At 42.5% G+C, this 18,545-nt stretch overlaps 2 protein-coding genes and 1 long non-coding RNA gene across 4 annotated transcripts; 1 reads left to right on the forward strand and 2 right to left on the reverse strand.

The window, feature by feature from the left end:
- Positions 1–298: 298 nt before the first annotated feature.
- nkx2.3 (NK2 homeobox 3) lies at positions 299–3,355 on the reverse strand. The gene is made up of 2 exons (XM_071480642.1): positions 2,762–3,355; positions 299–1,535 (listed from the first exon to the last, which is right to left on the reverse strand). Exons 1-2 carry the CDS (start codon positions 3,135–3,137, stop codon positions 886–888), a joined length of 1,026 nt encoding a protein of 341 aa, XP_071336743.1. The 5' UTR covers positions 3,138–3,355; the 3' UTR covers positions 299–885.
- A 3,350-nt stretch (positions 3,356–6,705) lies between these two features.
- On the reverse strand, positions 6,706–12,563 carry LOC139622927 (uncharacterized). Of its 2 annotated transcripts, XR_011691398.1 has the most exons (6): positions 12,265–12,563; positions 11,973–12,075; positions 8,863–8,922; positions 8,647–8,743; positions 8,385–8,533; positions 6,706–7,740 (listed from the first exon to the last, which is right to left on the reverse strand). It is a non-coding gene; the product is annotated as an uncharacterized lncRNA (long non-coding RNA). The 2 variants fall into 2 exon arrangements; XR_011691399.1 differs by lacking the exon at positions 8,863–8,922.
- Positions 12,564–12,706: 143 nt separating this feature from the next.
- got1 (glutamic-oxaloacetic transaminase 1, soluble) lies at positions 12,707–18,483 on the forward strand. The gene is made up of 9 exons (XM_071480640.1): positions 12,707–12,923; positions 14,652–14,833; positions 14,919–15,042; positions 15,311–15,423; positions 15,525–15,629; positions 15,785–15,935; positions 16,443–16,608; positions 16,713–16,855; positions 17,193–18,483. The coding sequence occupies exons 1-9, from the start codon at positions 12,815–12,817 to the stop codon at positions 17,330–17,332; spliced, it is 1,233 nt and encodes a 410-aa protein (XP_071336741.1). The 5' UTR covers positions 12,707–12,814; the 3' UTR covers positions 17,333–18,483.
- Positions 18,484–18,545: the final 62 nt, after the last annotated feature.

The raw sequence follows: 18,545 nt of genomic DNA on the forward strand, positions 1-18,545 counted from the left end.
AGCTTTCTCACAAGAAGAAGAAGAAGAAAAAAAAAAACTTTCTAGGCTTGCGAAACGATTTCAGACGATGATAAACTACATGCTTGAGGAATAAACCTAACCCTCCATTAATTTAGTTCTGTTTCCATATTCATATCGATGTTGAAATGTAATGGGACGAACTCAGAACAAGATCAGAAACGTCGTACTGGGTATAGAAATATTCATTGTTACATACATGTGTACTATTTTGCTTAGGTTCTATGTATAAGCCAGCAAAGCAACACACACACGCACACAGAAAGCACAGCACAATACAGTCTCTTGTATCATTTAATTTCATCATTATTGATAATTTTCCAAAAAAGCTGTTTCTGAGTAAAAACAAAAGCTACTGGTCAAACAGAAAAAAAAAATTAATAATACTTAATAAGACTGCATTAATTGTGGCCCATATTGTCATTTGCAATGCATTTTGGGGGAGATTTAATTGGATTAGGCCAATTAAAATTCATTCAATCAGCCTACTTTATGCATGAAAACATGTACGTGTGCGAGGAAATGTCCATACGGTTTCCCTTTTCTCTATTTTCGAACAACAACAGGCCACATTAATACACAGTCTTTGCTCATCGACGACATTCAGAATTAAAAGGTTTTCTACACTGTGGCTCAGAGAAAATTGCGCATACTGTGTAGCCTATGTACAGTATGAGTCTCAGTCAGCGGGTTGGGGTTTCCTCATAGGCCTGCCTTGAGTTACAGCCACCTGGCCTGTACACCGTCTGCTCTGTTACAGTTGTAAACTGTGCTCTCCTCGCTCCATTTGGTCGGATTTACATGCTGGAGTCCATCCCGCCGTTCCAGAGAAGTCTCTCCCGGTTGTTATTGTGTGTGAGGGCTGCGCTACCAGGCCCGGATGCCCTGCAGAGTTCCTTGGCAGGGTGTGACCACTGGTCCCTGGGGAGCCTGGCTTTGCGCCTGTGCACCAAGGTTTCCCAAATTCATGTTCATGAAAGCGTTGGCGGTGGTGTTACTGGGCGGCAGAGCAGGTAGACTAGAGTAAGTACAAGAGTAAGTGTTAGTGTACACCGAGTTGTTGTAGCTGTATGCTGGATAGCCGTTGTAGCTGTACGGGTTTGGAGCTCCGACCGTGTAGGAAGTGTTATAGTTCTGGGACCCAGTCAGACAAGGCCTCCCGTCCCGGACCAGCACCGGCACAGCCACCCTCCTGGGCGGCGGTGGTGGGTGGTGGTGATGGTGGTGGTGGTGATGACCCGCCAACTCCAGAGTCTTGTCCTGCCGCTGCCTCTTACATTTGTACCTCCTGTTCTGGAACCAGATCTTGACCTGGGTGGAGGTGAGCTTCAGGGAGCTGGCCAGGTGCTCCCTCTCCGGGGCGGACAGGTAGCGCTGCTGCTTGAAGCGGCGCTCCAGCTCGAACACCTGAGCCTGGGAGAAGAGGACGCGGGGTTTCCTCCTGGTCCGCTGCTGCTTGGTGGCGGGTTTCTCCGAGTCCGGGTCCTCGCAGTCACCCCGCAGCGCACCGCAGCTGTCTGCACAGACAGGAGGGAATTCACTGACATTTCATCCAAGCTTGAAGAAGACGTGTTCATTTTTTGTTTGAAAATATACACACTTCATGATTTCTTAATTTCATTTGGCGTGCACTCATGTTTATTTGAAAGTAACTGAGGTTATTAAAAAGTTGAAGCAAAGGAGTTTTTTTTCCATTTTGAATACTTTTTTCCGCGGGTTTTTGAAAAATATTCCCTATAATTTGCAGCATTTTCTCAATGTGGGTGTGTGTGTGTGTGTGTGTGTATATATATATATATATATATATATATATATATATATATATATATATATATATATATATATATATACACATAAGATAGATAGATATGAATAGGCCTACTGGGTTAGAAGTTGTCTTACCAGCATTTTTACTTATAAGGAAATGCATTAATACAATACATTAAAAGGTGGTTTGACAGAGGACTAAACTGAAAGGGTTGGGTGGAATTTTATTAAAATCAAATTTGACAAGTCATCCGTGAACTCAAACCAAACCATGAATGTTCACATGTGAGAAATTAAAGATGTTAAATATATTTGACATTGAGATTTCCTCAGTTTCTGTGGTGATTAAATGCACATTCATTTGGAGAATTCTAAGAAACTGTAAAGCTGCAATTTAAAGTTTGCTGCTGTTGGCCTTGTACATTTCTGTCCGGAGATTTATACAGATTGTTAAAAATACATAAATCAGTGTAAATGTAAACACTTAAATGCCTATAGGCTAAGCTCGATCTACAGCAATCAAACTGCAGCAAATTAACGGGCTAGGACTATTTTGTGGGCGTTTAGAGTGCAAAGTGTTGCACAGCTAATGGTTTCTTTTTGTTCTGAATTATCATCATTTAGTATCATTACACAAAATAAGATAAAATAAAAATAACAAAAATAAGAAAAAGGCAAAAATAAAATAATAATAAAAAAACAATTAATTCCTAAATATTTAGTTTTGAGGTTACATTTATTTTATATTACCTAATAACAAAAATCCTTCCAGTGGACCTGTTCCCTTTTATTTAGAGGCTACCCGAATCAACAAATGATATCTGGTCAGTTCGTGGAAACGATTTCTCCATAGCTCTATTCAAGCCAGATTACAAAATTAGCCCTGATTGTTTTTGCAGCATTGCCAAGTATTTAAAATGTTTTCATGAACTCTGGCTCTGGCGTCTCTGCGGGTGGAATCAGCCTCTGTACTCACTGCTGTCTTGCTCCTCCTGCTCGGTCTCCAGCCGGAGCTCTGCGGGGTGACTCTGCGCCGGGTTGCCGAACATCTCCGCCGGCAGCCCGGACCCCGCCAGCCGGTCCGGCACCGTCATCGTGTTGAGGTACGACATCCTCTCCTCGCTCTCCGAGAGGCCGGAGCTGATGGGGCTGGGGCTGTCCCTGCCGGCCAGCATGCAGGAGGGCGGCGAATGAGAGCGCAGGGGTTTGTTTGGGAAAGCTCCACCGGAGAGACCGAAGCAGGAGATGAACTGGAGCTGGTGCTGCTGAGACTGTTGCTGCAGCTCTAACTTCAGTATGTCCTTCACGGAAAAAGGCGTAGTGGAAGAAGTTATGACCGGACTCGGAAGCATTATTACCACCGACGGAGGGGTGACAGATAAATAGTCAGTCGGTCCAAAACTGGACCACGTTGTCTCCGGAGGGTGCGCGAAGAATGGCCGCTCGATGCTTGTTTTTCAGGCAGACCGAGGAGGAGGAGGAGGAGGAGGAGGACTGGCTCTCCTTCAGCTGTGGCATCCCTCTCCTCTGGCTGTGCGACTGTGGCTGCAGGGCTGAGAGAGAGAGAGAGAGAGAGAGAGAGAGAGAGAGAGAGAGAGAGAGAGAGGGGTCGATCCTGTTGGAAAGCCAAGATGCTGTCCTCTCCCTTTCAGTGACGTCCTGAAGCGTGGGAGGGAGACTCTCTCTCTCTCTCTCTCTCTCTCTCTCTCTCTCCCTCTGTTTGTCTCTGTCTGTCAGGAAGACAAATACCTCTAATTTATGAATAATACTAACACCATCAGCTCCCCTCAGATTGTCAAAGGGTGTTGCAGGTAAGAAAGTTTTCATTGCTTCTTGCTTTCCTGACAGAATCGGCCCCTGTCGCAGCGCAAAGCCTTTTAGTTTGTACAGCTGATTAAAAAGTGAACAAAGCAAAACCCTTAATTTGGTGCAGCGCCTGTGGGTAATTGTTGCCTTCTACCCGGTAACTGGAGCAGCGCTCATTCTCTTCTTGTCTCTGCGGAATAGTCCCGGGACATCACAGCTCCTCCCGTCATCACTACGCTGGTTTTAAGATTACGCATATCTTCGTTTCCTGTCTCGGCAATCCATGGATAAGATAATATGCAGCGACTGTGGGAAATGAGATAAAACTGGCAGCCTAAGGAGGCATGAAGAATATAAATTTAGTGCTTTGTCGTTTATTTATGTTTCCCTAATTTGAGAAAGTTGTATGATTTTTTTTTTTTTTTCAACAAAATGTGGCTTTCCCTTGACATGCTTTTCCCTTGACATTAGATCAGTATTTCCAAAATAAGCCCTGGGTAAAATATTACCAATATTATAATAAGAAGTTTGCTTAATTTAAATTATCCGCTCCATGTGCGGCAATTAATACAAGTGCTAAAGAAAAGCTGAAATGCAGCTTCAAAATACTTTTTCGATAGCCCAATAATAATAATAATAATAATAATAATAATAATAATAATAGGCCTATGCCTAATAATAACGTTACCTGTCACCTTAACATGTTATTTTAGTTGATCAGGGAAATAATCTTTAGGTTTGGCGCACGACTCAAACGACATGAGTCACAGATTCATTTGTGCAGGTTCCCAGTCTTCATGTCTCTCATGTTTGTCTTATCTAATAAATAAACCAAAGATTGGGTTCTGCAAACTAATATGTGAGACGTGTCTTTCATTTTTACCTGTGTGCCGAAGGGCAAGCCCGCTGAAACGGGACACCTCCGTCCCGGTCTCCTATCTGTGGCCAAGTGCAGGCGCCAGTGTCTGAAGGCCCATTGCTCCTAAACCGTGTGGAAAGAAAAGGAGGGCACGCCGACATAATCTCATCCGCTCGCCATCAACAGGGCGCTGTTTAGATTAGGCCAGCGTCCCTCCTCTCAACCCCCCACCCCCACCCCCACCCCCTTTCTCCTCCTTCTTCTGGAGACCCCTGTCTTTAAAATGGCCCATTTAAGTGAAGTGGGAAAGCATGGAGAGGAATTAAGTCTGCGGGGTAAATAGGCAGTTTTCAACACAAAGGCACACAAAAAGCGAATAGGCTACAGACACTGCAGAAACAGCCCATCCTATATTTTTCCTCAAGATTTACTTATAAGGACAGCCGCTGGTCATTTTTTTTATAAGAGTTATGTGGAATTTAGTCGGACTTAAGTGGAATATGTTGGTTCCTGAAAATACTCCAGAAGGCCTATAAATCTGGTCAATTAGTTTCCCAAATATTTACCCAGCTATGTTTATTGTGCAGGATTCAACAAGACAACAGACCAAACACAGTAATCGATGCACATTACATAATGACTTGACTAATGACTTACTAATGACTTAACTAGTTTGGTTTTAAGAAGCTTTGTTGCTGTTGTTGATGTCAGTCTGAAGGTTCACTCCTGCTCTATTGGAGGCCGGCAGGTTTCAGCTCCACCGGCTCACCAGGCTCCGCTGACCAGCAGCAGCGGTGTTGGCGTGTTACCGGCGGCCCCTCCGGGAGTGGCCAAGCCGAGGAGCGTGTTTACGGAGCGGAAGAGTCTGTTTCCTGCCTGTAACAAAACCCAGACTCTCAGTTAGTGTCAAGGAGCCGCTCGGTGCTGAGTGCGACCCTGCAATACATCATCTTCATTTCAGAATCATCGCGATAAGCCGGGTAAGGTCAAGCCCTCGACACGGGTCAGCACGGAGAGGCCGCAGAGCTCTGGACATGTGCTGAACACAACGCAAAGAGAATTTAACACAATAATAATAATAATAATAATAATAATAAAAAGTATTTCTACCTCCACAGCAGTCAAATTTCAACCATTCCTCTCAGTTCACTTTCTTTAAAGTTGGTGTCTTGCCAGGCAGCCCTGAACATGTTTCTTCTTGTTCTCTCCTTCGCTCCATATCTGTGGCTGGCTTACCTGTTGAAGCAGTGTCTCCTCTGCAGAGTGGCAGGTGTATAGTCATATCAGTGGTTGCAGGCCCACAAATCCAGTCCTGCTGGGAGATGTAGCTACTATGGGGTTGAATGCTCACTAAAGAACACAGCATGAAAGTTTGATGACTTGGTAATGACTGCAATTATCTCCCCCCCCCCCCCCCCCCCCCCGTGGTCTCTGCTTCTGTAAAGCGGATGGTATCTGATGGTTTTACCGCACAAGTAAACTCTGCACAAAGAAAGCATCAACACCTCCTGTGTCTGTGGATGCACAGGCCTTGTACGTGTGTGTGTTATTATGACATGACAGTGCTTTGGAGAGTAGCACTTAACATCTTTCTACAAAAGAGCTGGTTGTTTACAGGTGTTACCATAACAGCCTGGATGTGTGATGAGGAATTGAAGTATGATTGCCCAATTGTCTTACGGTGCTCACGATAAGATAATAACAATAGATTAGATTAGCTCAAGTGTGTGTGCACGATCTGTTTTCCTTGTTGTGTGTGAGTCCAAGAGAGGGTCATTTAATGGGGTGTGAAAGCTTTTCCACTGCATCTTACATTAGGAGAGCGTGTTGCAATATGGAAGTGATGAGGCCATAAAGATTAGAGGACCTTTTAAAATATAGCAGAGCACACAATTACACGCAGAGTGTGCTGGCCTCATGTAGCTCATAGTGTGCTTTCCTTTTTCCTTTTAATTCATGGTCATCAGTAAGAATGGCAAAGGACCAAACTGTTGTGTGTCAGTAATGGCTCAGTTCTTCTAGGTCCCGGAAGGTGAGTCTTATCAGCAGCCCATGTGATGGTGTCAGTAGCCAGGACCTAGACTGTGCTATTGTGCCCCTGCCTGGGCCCAAGTGACGGATGACAGCGCCTTCTCACTGGAGGAAATGAGGAGGCCAGAGGCGAGCCCGGGGCCAGATTTTTTACCAAAACCCTGTTCTCACCCACTTACCTTCGGCTCCAAAAGTGCCAAATATTCCACAATGGTAGGCCGAAGGTGAAGGCTAACTTGCATGTTAGAACAGTCCCACAGGGCTCATTGTGTTAACCAGGTTAGGAAAAAGATACCCTAATTAGATAGTTTTGTTTGAAGGATTGTGAGAGGGTGATGTGTTTGAAAACCAAAGCTCCGCTCTGTGTATGAAGGGTCTAACTTGGAGACCATGAAGGGAGGAAGTGAGGTCAGGCCAGTCTGGGTCCCCTGCCCTTTGGCCTCCCTTGGGTCCCATAAATTAGCCTGCTGTAATTCTCTCCCAGACGGCCTTGCCCCAGCAGGTGTGTGTTTGTATATATGAGCGCTAACAGGGGGATGTAAGAGCTGTAATGTCAGTGATCTACGGTGTTGGGAATGTAGTTTGGGAGGAAACATGCAACCTAAATATGCTTATCCTCTCTGCTGCCACACAGTGCATGTAGATAAAGACGCTTGCAGGGAGGCGGGCTTTGACTGAATAGGATGCGTGGGCCTTGAATGTTCCCTCTTGCTCCTTGTATGTTCTGTCCTACTTGGCCAGAGCGGGTGAAAATATTAAAAATATCAAAAGGTTGAATGAAGTTCAGCTTGCTACTGCAGGGACTTTCTCCAACTTGCTAAGGCAGTAATGGCTCTCTTGGGAAAGACAATGTTGCTATAAAATAAAAGTATGCATGCATCCTGGCTTCAAGAGGTAAACATCCTTGAGGGAAAATGCTACTGTCTCTCCAGCAACCACGGTGGTATCTTAATCAAAGTGACAGTTTGTTTTGGCAAAACTCTGCCTGCTCATGAATAAAGTTTAATTTTTTTGTAAACAATTACTGTATAAAATACCAAGCAATGCAGCTTCAGTATTACTGTTGTGTTCATAACAAAAGCGGTTGGTATCGCCGTATTGACATTGAATGTCAGTGTAAACAGGGAGACTGTCCTTCAACTGGACGGTCTTCGGTCCAAGCCGCAGCATTGGCAGGCATCCGCTCTCATAAAGATATTACGTCCCTGTTCTGTAGCCGACCCTGGACTCTGACCTCTCTGTGAATCAGAGGGTCTCCCCTGTGTGGATTAATAAAATATCACATCGTTAGAGATCATGACTGTGGGGTTTCTTGTCACCAACGACCAACAACCAATTTTTGCGGCAGTTTGCTAGATGCAAAAAAAAAAAAAAAAAAAAAAAAAAAAGGACTCAGGGTAAAAATTTCAGACATGAGTCTTCCACTTCCTGTCTTTGTTTCTTAGCATGCATATTTGTATAAAGCTGAGGTCTGGAGAGCCTGAGTTGGCCAGAAGACAACATCAATCAATTAGAATAGCACAGACCTTGTGTTTAGGGTTCCACCCAGCCTTATGGGGTAAAACCATATCTGTGAAAGGCAGTGAGTGACAAGCAGACCTTGGTAGGTAGTATCCTCCTTGTCAAAAAGAATGATCAAAATCAAATCTTAGATCAAATATGTGAACAGTACCCATTCATAAATACACACATTATACTGTTTTTAAAAAATTTGTTGTAGGTAAGACAAAATAGTCATTTTCATTTCTGAAATTAAAACAAAGGCGTTAAGTCTTTGTTTTAATTTCAAGCACTTATTAACTTCAAGAAAAGTGTTATATAAATTAAGTTTTTTTTATTATTATTAAAAGGAATCATTGAGCAGATTGTTGTTCTCATGTCTGCAGAAAGAAAATAAGGTTACCTGTACAGCCAGTAGTTGGTGAGCCAGCTACTGGGGGGGTGGGGGGGGGTGGGGGGGGCTGGCTCCAAGGTAACCAGATCCACCCAGCAGCTCCTCTAAAGCTCATTAACTAACACAGCAACTTGTTCTTTTAACACTTTGGCTTTTGTCTGGATTAAACAAACAAAATATAAGGTGTCAGTTAGCGAGCTAGCCATGTGTCCATCTTTGAGCATTGTTGATTGTCTCATCCAACTCACAGCAAGAAAACAAATACACTTACTTTCTACCATTCCCTCAGTAGCACATGTAGTGGGATTGTCAAGATTTCTCTCAGATCTGAGAAAACCTTCTCTGATGGTGTCATTGTCTCAGTGAGTCTGAACAAAAATATAGTGTTACAACAATAAATTTATTTATTTGCATTTAATCTGAATACACTCATCCAAGCAACTTCTGTCACTCAGATGGTTATCTTTACTCATGCGGGTACTAATACCTCAAGTTCAGCTCTACAGAGCAGTATATTCTTGGTATTTTGTCAGATGTTCATATTTGACTGCAAAAAAAAAACAAAACTGATTTCATGTTATGATATCAAATGGAGCAGATGAAAGTATGTACGCATACACAAACCTGCACAGACATACACACCATTACACTGCTCAGAATGTAGTCGGACGCACAAGAGCACTGATGTCTGTTATTGCATGCATGCTCCATCAGTCATTTGACTACACAGGGAGCAACAGGGAGGTCCTGTGCTCTTTGTTGTTGCTGTGTCTAGTCCCTTGTTAGAGAATTGATGACACTGTCTTTGGAAAACAAACAGGGCGGGAAGCTAAAAAGGTGGTCACTCACCAGAGCTCTCTGACCCAGAGACACAGAGGCCATTGCAACATGCGAGCAACGCTGCAACGGCCCCCTTGGAATGCGCCGCAGTGTGTGTGTGCACACGCTCCTGTTTGTGTTTCAGTGATACCACAGCTGGAATGTGACTGTCTTGTGCCTGAATGTGTGCCTTTGTGTGTTTCAGTGTCAGCGCCCTACAGCCGCAACGATAACCTGCACGCAAAATGAAAACACTATCATAAAAGAAACCTTGTTGGCTGAAACTCTTTTTTTTTTTTTTTTGTTATATAGGCATTACACTGCTAGATGCCAAAATAAATGTTCCACATATCAACGTCAAGGACACGCAGAGAAGGTGCCTGCGAATGTTTGGCTGACTAATGCATTCATCTAGATGTGACACACTCCCCCTCTGGGCACTGTCTTGCCAGAGGCTACTCCTGTCACTCCCTGCTCTGACTCACACTTCACATCACAGTCCAGACCGTGGCCCTGGGGCCTCCCCACTACGTACACACCAAACCCTGTGCTGGGCCCCCAAGCGTTGTTCTGGGAGCTCAAATCCCATAATTGCAGGGCTGACAGCGATAGCTAACATGCTAGACACCCTCACCTGGTCGGAAAGAATGAAAACATCTACTGTCAAAGTGAAGTGAGGAGATGAGTGGGGGTGGTAACAGGTACGGGGAAAGTGAGTAACATCTGGGACAAAGCAGGTGGGGAAAATAGTAACTTCGTGTTTTACCATAACCAGTATTCAGAATAATTGTACCACTTTTGTAAAGTATTCTTTTCAAGGAGTTTATGAGACGTAATTGACCCTTTAATAATGGGCGATAAAGCATTTAAATCAGATATAAGTCAATATTCTTTTAGCTGCAGAATTTTGAACCTTTGGATTTTTTTCACAACCTAAATTGTTCTCCTTTTTAATAGTGCATTACTGAACTATAAAGCATTCATGTATCCCAAATCACTGAGCTTAAAGCACCTTTTTGGCCATTTAGGGGCAATAGGACTAGCTGTAAATACACCACTGGCATATTATCACCTTCTAATTTTATAAACGGTTCCCTATTTACACATCCAGTAGACACTGAGCAACATTAGCATTCATTTGAAGTTGTATTTTGTGCTAACCTGATGACTATAAATCCAATAATTACTCTCTTTTTTGTTCTGCCAGTTTCCACCAACTACTGAGAAAAAAAATCTGCCTCTTTAGCTACTACATGTTCCACTATGTTCTCTAGCTAGTTGCTTACTTTGTGTGTCTGCTGTGTGCTTCTGGGCAGATAGTGTGCATTGGGTTTATCAGAGCTTTTCAATGAAATCTGGTGCCTGTGGCAGCTGAAAGCATCGGCTGACAATCGTGATGAGACAGTAAAAGGGCAGGCCGTATAACACCAAAACAATGAGCTGAAACACGCTTAAACGCTCGGTACAGCTGAGGGGAAGTGCAGAGCTGGATGATCTGTCTATGAATGAAGTGTGTTACATTACAAGTAGTCATTTGACCATCTGTTTGTAAGAAATAAACTTTAACTACATAATCTTCCATTAAATGGCTTCATCTTCACATAACAGAGACCAAAAGAACAATCACTGACTTTTAACTGATCTATAGAACAGTAAAAATCCCCTCTATGCATGGTTTAAGACCCATATAAAAATACACTGCTTGGAATAATTTTTTTGACTAAAAAGTTTGTATGTAAATTTTGTTCATTTCAAAAAATTTAACTGCTGGACACACTGTCACCTTCTTCACTAAAAGGTTGTTAACTATTGTGCACTGGAGGATTCAAGTTTCCACATTACACTTACATGTACATTGCACCTTGGATCACAAATAGCTTCCAAGCTAGCTGTAATGTCACACAACCATGCTCATACAAGCACATGTTAAACGGAGATTTAAGTTGAGAACATAGAAACTTTGCCCCTTTCAGCAGATGAGTCTTCTGATGTCAAACACTAATACATCATTCTGCACAGTGACAGTCAAACATCCAGATGACATAACAACAAGGAAACCACATTTATTTTTGAGGTGAAAGCACCTTTAAGTAAGGATTTATTAACATTAATAAAGACATTAGATACGACTTAGAAGCCCTTTATAAAGTATGCCTTATTTTAGGCTGGTACTGGCTTAATGCATTCCACTATCACTATGTTTACACAGCTACACAAACTCAACAAATGCAACAGCTTAGTGACAGTGTAATTAAGAGCAAGTAAGAACTTATCAGCGTTATCAGAAAAATGTACTTAAAAGTATCAAAAGTAAAAGTGCTTGTTATACAGATCTAGATTATTATATTATTATGTAAATTACAGTTTTGTTTTATTATTGTTTAACCAAAGTGAAGCTAAGTTGAACTACTTTATATTCTTTCAATGCATCAGCACATACTTAATAATGTGATCATGTTTGTGTTATATGTTTTCCTAGTAACTGTAGCTATAGTAACTACAGCTGCCAGAGGAATGTAGTGAAGTGAAAAGTACATTTTCCTCCAAAATGTAGTGGATTTAAAGTATATTAGGAGCAAAAAACAGTACTGAGTAAACATGCTTAGTTATATTCCACCACTGAAAGCCATGAGTTACACTTTATAAACCACATATGAAATACCCCTTATTAGAAGGTGATACTGTTTTAATGTATCCCACCATCATTTAGTTTAATCACACAACTACAACCAGAACCTTTACCAGACAGAAACATTAAGAGCCGGCGCTGAGCCTTACCTCCAGTGTAGCTGAAAGGTTTCCAACACGGTCAGGCTCATGGTAGATGTAGAGCAGGCTGGAGTGGCCTTCATTTATCAACCACTCCTGCTCCTGCAGACAGCTGTGGGGAGAGTACAGAGGAGCCGGCATGTTTACACCATAGCTCGGCAGAGGCCCTCAGGACAGAACAGATGAAGATCCTTGAATATTGTCATTTACACAACCTTACATGCACTCACTCAAATAGTAAGCACAGTAGTTGTTCGGTTAGAGTTTAAATTGTCATGTGTGACGGGATGTGCAGCCTCACCCTGTAACAGAAGTTCTGCTGTTAAAGATGAAGCCATGGGAGACAATTGTGTTGTTTCTGAGTAATTTGACCTAGATAAATATGATCTGATTATAAACACTGCAGAACAAGCTCCTATCATCACTACTTCTGCTCAGTGCCGAACAACTGATACTACTGGTAATTGATTATTGCTACCACAGGGCTGTTTGATGTCATCTTTAACAAGGTTGTGGCACCATCTTGTGGCGAAATCCTTTATTGCAATAAAATCCCGACCCACCCACTTTCAGTGCTGGACATTTGTCATGACATTTGTCAGTCAGGCTGCACGGGCACCCATTGGTCAAAACCTCCAGGCGTGTGTTTTCTTGACCTTTGACCTGCCCGGGATCAGTACAGGGATTGGCTTGAGAGACACATTTAGATTTCTATTGGTGTATCCTCTCACACCCACTTCACATTTCTCCAAATCCAAGTTGAAGGTGAAGCCTTCTTTCGTCCCGTCAGCTGTCTCGGCTGCTGCTTCTCGCTCATTGTGCGCAGTGTGCGGTAAAATAAAAAAACAGCCATGTCGGTCTTTTGCGAGGTCCCTCAGGCGGCCCCTGTCGCCGTCTTCAAGCTATCGCAGGATTTCAGTAACGATCAATTCCCCAGCAAGGTGAACCTGGGAGTGGGAGGTAAGATGTCTGCATTAATCCTGAACGACAGCCTTGTTGACAGCTGTGTCGTTAGCCATGGTAACGGTATCCTGGAGCAACCAGCCGGTCTCGGGTCTAGCTAATGGTAGCCTAGCTAACGGAGCTAGCTGGAAAGTTAGCTGCAGGCGGTGTTACGGTGCATTCAGGGACCTGTTCAGAAATCCCTCCTTTGTTGATTTGTCCATGTTTTTATTTTGACGGCAGTGCCTAAAATACGATGCCCTCGTAGTATTGACACAGCGACACAAACTCTGATGTTTATTAACTCATGAAATGTGCTCCAGAAGATTCAGATGTGTTTATATTTGTTGACTTGATTTTTGAACTCACTGTTATGTCATGTCGCGACTGACATGGAGATTGTGAAGGTAATTATCTGGAGAAATCACTCTATTTCATCAGACCCTGTTGAGAGTGAATCAGTCCAGTCATCCCACACCAACTACTGATTGCAGCTTTGTTGATAATGTTTCATTGTTACGTAACTATGTTGCACAGAGAGTGGAGTCAACTCTGTTCATGCCCTCACTGGTTTCCTCTCTTTCTCCCTTTTGCTGCAACTCTGCACACTAACCTTTTCTGCTGTGGACTAAGGAGTCCATTGGATTACTGTTTGCTCACGGTGCAAGAACAAGCTAGAGGCAGGAGGTTAAACATGTATGGCTTAGTCCTGCTTCTCCCCAGAACCAAGCAAATGGTTCCTTTCAGTCCTCAGTACAACTGTTTTCTGTGTTAAGCTTATTAAAAGGAGTAATCCTTGCTGCTTACTTTGCAAAGAAACAGTGTGAGAAACATCGCCAGCTCTGTTGTTGCAGGACGAGGCAACCTGAGTCCCATGATTGGTACACTAGACTGAGGCCTGATAATCTCCTTCTCTCTGCAAGACACAGAGTGCCACAGATGGTCATCAGCTACTGGGCAGCTGGGAAATGTAGGCCACACAATGTCTGGTGCCACATCTAGTAAAACTCGTATCTAGAGCTGAAACAAGTTGCTCAACAGAAAATGAATCAGCAGCTATTCTGATAATCCACTGACTGCATCAGTAATATTTAAAGCAAAAATACCAAAAATTAACCAGTGCCAGCTTCTCAATTTTGACGGTTTCCTTTATATTATTGGATAATGAAGTTAATATCTTTGGGTTTTTGAAGATGCCACATGGGGCTTTAAGAACTTGTGATCTACATTTGTCACAATTTGACATTTTATAGACCAAAATGATTCACTGATTAACCGCAAAAACATTTGGCAAAATAATCACTAATGAAAATAATCATTAGTTGCAGCCCTTGTCATATTACCTCAAGAAAGATCTTTTTTTTTTTTTTTACAGTGGATGAAAAAAGAGAAAAAACTCCCTATGGATTGTATTTAGCCTGTTAGCCATAAGCGATGGTCTCTGTTCTGAGGGTATAAAGACTATTGTATACTTTAGTCCTTATCAGGTGGTGACATTGAGTACACCCTGCTAATGCGTACAACAGGTGAAAGTGCATGTTTGTTTGAATATCTTTGAAGTGATCTTTCCAGGGTCAATTTTACACAGGTCCAAATGCATCAAGCTTCTCAATGCAGTGAAGAGTTCCACTGGCTGTACTGATTGAAACACACAGTATATGTATCTTAATGTGAGTCAAGAGGCTAGTTAAGACTAAGTGGAAGGATATAAAATTAATTTTGCTTTCCATAAATTGTTCTCTGCAGCCTACCGGACAGATGAAGGTCAGCCGTGGGTTTTGCCCGTGGTGAAAAAGGTGGAAAAGATCATTGTGCATGATGACAGGCTAAACCATGAGTACCTGCCCATCCTGGGCTTGCCTGAGTTCAGATCCGCTGCCTCCAAGATTGCACTGGGAGACGACAGCCCTGCCATCCAGGAGAACAGGGTTCGTGGGCCGAGAGACCCTGATGTTTCAGTTTCTAATCTATTTACATTTAAACTGACGGTCTGTCTGATTCTGTCACTGCCAGGTGGGCGCTGTCCAGTGTCTGGGAGGTACAGGTGCTTTGAAGATGGGCGCAGAATTTCTCAGGCGTTTCTACAATGGAACCAACAACACTAAAACACCTGTCTATGTGTCCGCACCTACTTGGGGTACAGTCATGCAAACATACAAACAAACAGTGATGTGAAAATAAACATGCTTCCTAGAAAGTAGCTCCCACTTCAGTCTTACAGAGACCTCCATTGACTCACTGTAGACTTTAGACTCAGGATGTGAGTGGAGTGTTCTATTAATAAATGTCCCGTTAGAACTTATCAGTGATCTGGATTTGTTATCAGTTCAGATGTGAGAAGCATCAATGATCACCTTTGTATCCAGAGGAAATATAAACAATGAAATAAGAACTTTCTGCTTCAGAAAATCACAATGCTGTATTTGCCAATGCTGGCTTTGAGGATGTCCGTCCATACAAGTACTGGGATGCTGAGAAGAGGGGCCTTGATTTGGCTGGATTCCTTGGTGATTTGGAGGTTAGTGATGTCTGATAGGGACTCACTACTTAATTTTAGTCATTGGTCATTTTTATTAAAGAGATTACAGCACCTCTATGTCTTCCCTCTGTTTCTGGCAGAGTTGTCCAGAGCACTCCATCTTTGTCCTGCATGCATGTGCCCATAATCCAACTGGCACAGACCCCACACAGGAGCAATGGCAGCAGATCGCTGAAGTTATGATGGTATCATAAACATACATGCACACACATTCAAACCAACACATTGTCTTCTCTTGCCTCAGCCATCACCACGAACACAAGTGTCAGTTTAAGCAGAACATGGCTTTGCATGCTCAATATTATCACGGTATAATGATTGTTATCCCATTCTTTTCCAGAGGAGGAAGCTGTTTGTCTTCTTTGACTCAGCTTATCAGGGATTCGCCTCAGGCAGTCTGGAGAAAGATGCCTGGGCGGTGCGCTACTTTGTCTCCATGGGCTTTGAAATGTTCTGTGCTCAGTCCTTCTCCAAGAACTTTGGTCTCTACAGTGAGTGACTCTTGGGTGGAGTTGTACATGATGTGCTTGCAAGAGAGTGATAAAGAGTGACACTCTGTATTGTCTTTAATCACAATGACAGTCACAAGGTGATTTTTTTTTTCAGTAGAATGAAGGATAAGCCCCTAAGTTATATTGTTGTGCAAATCATTTTTTCTTCACATCCAAGATATGTTAGGCCATTTACGACGCCCAAACTCACATGTACTTACTGAAGAGACGAAATCTTGTAAATCATCTTAATCCACACCTGTCTTCTTTCAAATATGACAAAATGCATAGCACACAGCTAAAACTACAGCTAAAACTATATATTCACAGAGGCCAAGTTGTAAATTGGTGAGTTATTTAGTCATTGTCAGAGTGGTTTCACTCTGGAATGGTTGCAGTAGTAATTTAAACAAGTACAATAGATGTAGATATATCAATATCACCATCTGCAGATAAAGAAGATAATACTACAATCCTGTTTTATATGTGACCTGTTTGTTCCATCAGATGAGCGTGTGGGCAACCTGACTGTTGTGGCTCATGATGCAGACAACCTGAAGCGAGTTCTGTCCCAAATGGAGAAGATCGTCAGGACCACCTGGTCCAACCCACCATCTCAGGGAGCTCGCATTGTTGCCATCACTCTCAACTCACCTGAGCTCTTTATTGAATGGTCAGCAAAGTAAAAACATTCAAGGCACTGCAAGAGGAGTCACTGTCATAAATGTAATGTATTTTTTGATGTAGAGTTACTCTCATCTATTTCTTTGACCTTAGGAAGGACAACGTGAAGACCATGGCTGACAGAGTCTTGTTGATGAGGGCTCAGCTGAAGGCTAAGCTCCAAGCTCTGGGGACACCAGGGACGTGGGACCACATCACAGAGCAGATTGGCATGTTCAGCTTCACAGGCCTCAACCGTAAGTACAAAGACCACTCGCAGAAAGCAAACCTCTTTTCTCATGCACATACAAATCTCAGCACAACAACCACACACACACATCCCCACAGAAACTAGTATACTGGAGACTGCACATTGCTGCAATTACACAAAAAAATGTTGAACCCAGCTGTATCTCTTTGGCAGAAAAGTAAGTGGTTCTGATTCATTGTACAACATGTTAACATGCAGGAATTTTAGCATATTACACAATATATTTCCCTTGGATACACACAGAGATCTTTACGGGATCTGTAAAGTATCAGATCAATTAGCCATATAAATAACTAAATCTGGTTATGGTGTATTTCCTGCAGCCAAACAAGTGGAATATTTGGTGCAGGAGAAACACATCTACTTGATGGCCAGTGGTCGCATCAACATGTGTGGTTTGACCACCAAGAACATAGACTACGTGGCTGAGTCCATCCATGAGACTGTCACCAAGGTCCAGTAGAAGACGACGCTACCCACATTTTATGGAGCTTCCTCCTGCCTGGCCCTGAGCCGTCCTGATCCCAGGGACAGTGAGTGTAAACTCTCATATGCACAAGTATTCAGAAACCTCATTGGCCCCGTATTTCCCTCCTTTTGCAAAGCTAGGCTAAATGCATCCTGGACCAATTTCTCTACTGAACACAGAGATGGTTTAGATATTCACCTTCTCATCTAACTCCCAGTAAGATGTCATTTTTCAAAATATTGTAATTATTCCTTTAAGTAATTGTGTTCTTAATTTGTTCTACAGTTTGCTCTGTGTTCGTCACCTACCTATACGCAATTTTTTCCCCACATGTTGTGTACTATAAGTGTGTGTGTCATTACGAGGACCTTAGAGAAGGTTAGTACATCTGTGACTGTATTATGATTACCTCAGCAGTGCTGACTCTTACCTGCTAAAAATGTTTAATGTCACACTGTTATAATTCATCCATTCCAAGTGTTAACTCCTTTCCAATTTTATTTAGCCTCCAGTAGTTAACATGTATGATTAACTGTTGTGAAGAACAGCTATTAGCTATTAACATGACCAAATTGACTCAATGTAGCTTTAATCAGAGGAAGCAATTACAATAAATGTCATAAGTGCGTCCCACCTCTATCATGAATGAAGTAGCTGTATTACCTTTATTGGTGGATGAACAAGAGATAAGTGTTCTCAGGAAGACATTTTTAACTTGAAGTATGTAATTTATTAATGATTTAATGTCTTCTGCCCAAAGGGGTTATACTAATTACCTCACTTTTAATCAGTATTTTTGAAGTGTTTTTCTTCCAGTTTGTATTCAGTGAGCACAAATGGCACTGATCTATCCTAACAGGTGTCGTGACTCCAGAGTAATGTCAGAGTTTTCTGCTGCCAGCTGAATGTTGTGATGTTTCTGGTTCAGTCAGGCACCTGCCGGTGAAAGTTTGCACAGCGATTGTCTGCACTATTATGTAAGACCCTCATGTCAGTGGCACAAACGCACTAATGATCAACCAGTTTGCTATTGTATCACTGTGCACAGTAGACGTATAAAGCAGTCATACTGTTTAGCAAATGAATGTCCTCATCACACTGTGATGACATGAATTAACTATTCTAATAAAGAACTGTGAATAGTATGTTTGTATTGTTGTCATATTTTGGAGTTGATGTGGGTTTAATGATATAATGTTTGTATTAA

The sequence above is a fragment of the Trachinotus anak genome, unplaced genomic scaffold, assembly GCF_046630095.1.
Source record: "Trachinotus anak isolate AG129_WGS33_773 ecotype Australia unplaced genomic scaffold, CSIRO_AGI_Tana_v1 ptg000007l, whole genome shotgun sequence".
Classification (NCBI taxonomy): domain Eukaryota; kingdom Metazoa; phylum Chordata; class Actinopteri; order Carangiformes; family Carangidae; genus Trachinotus; species Trachinotus anak.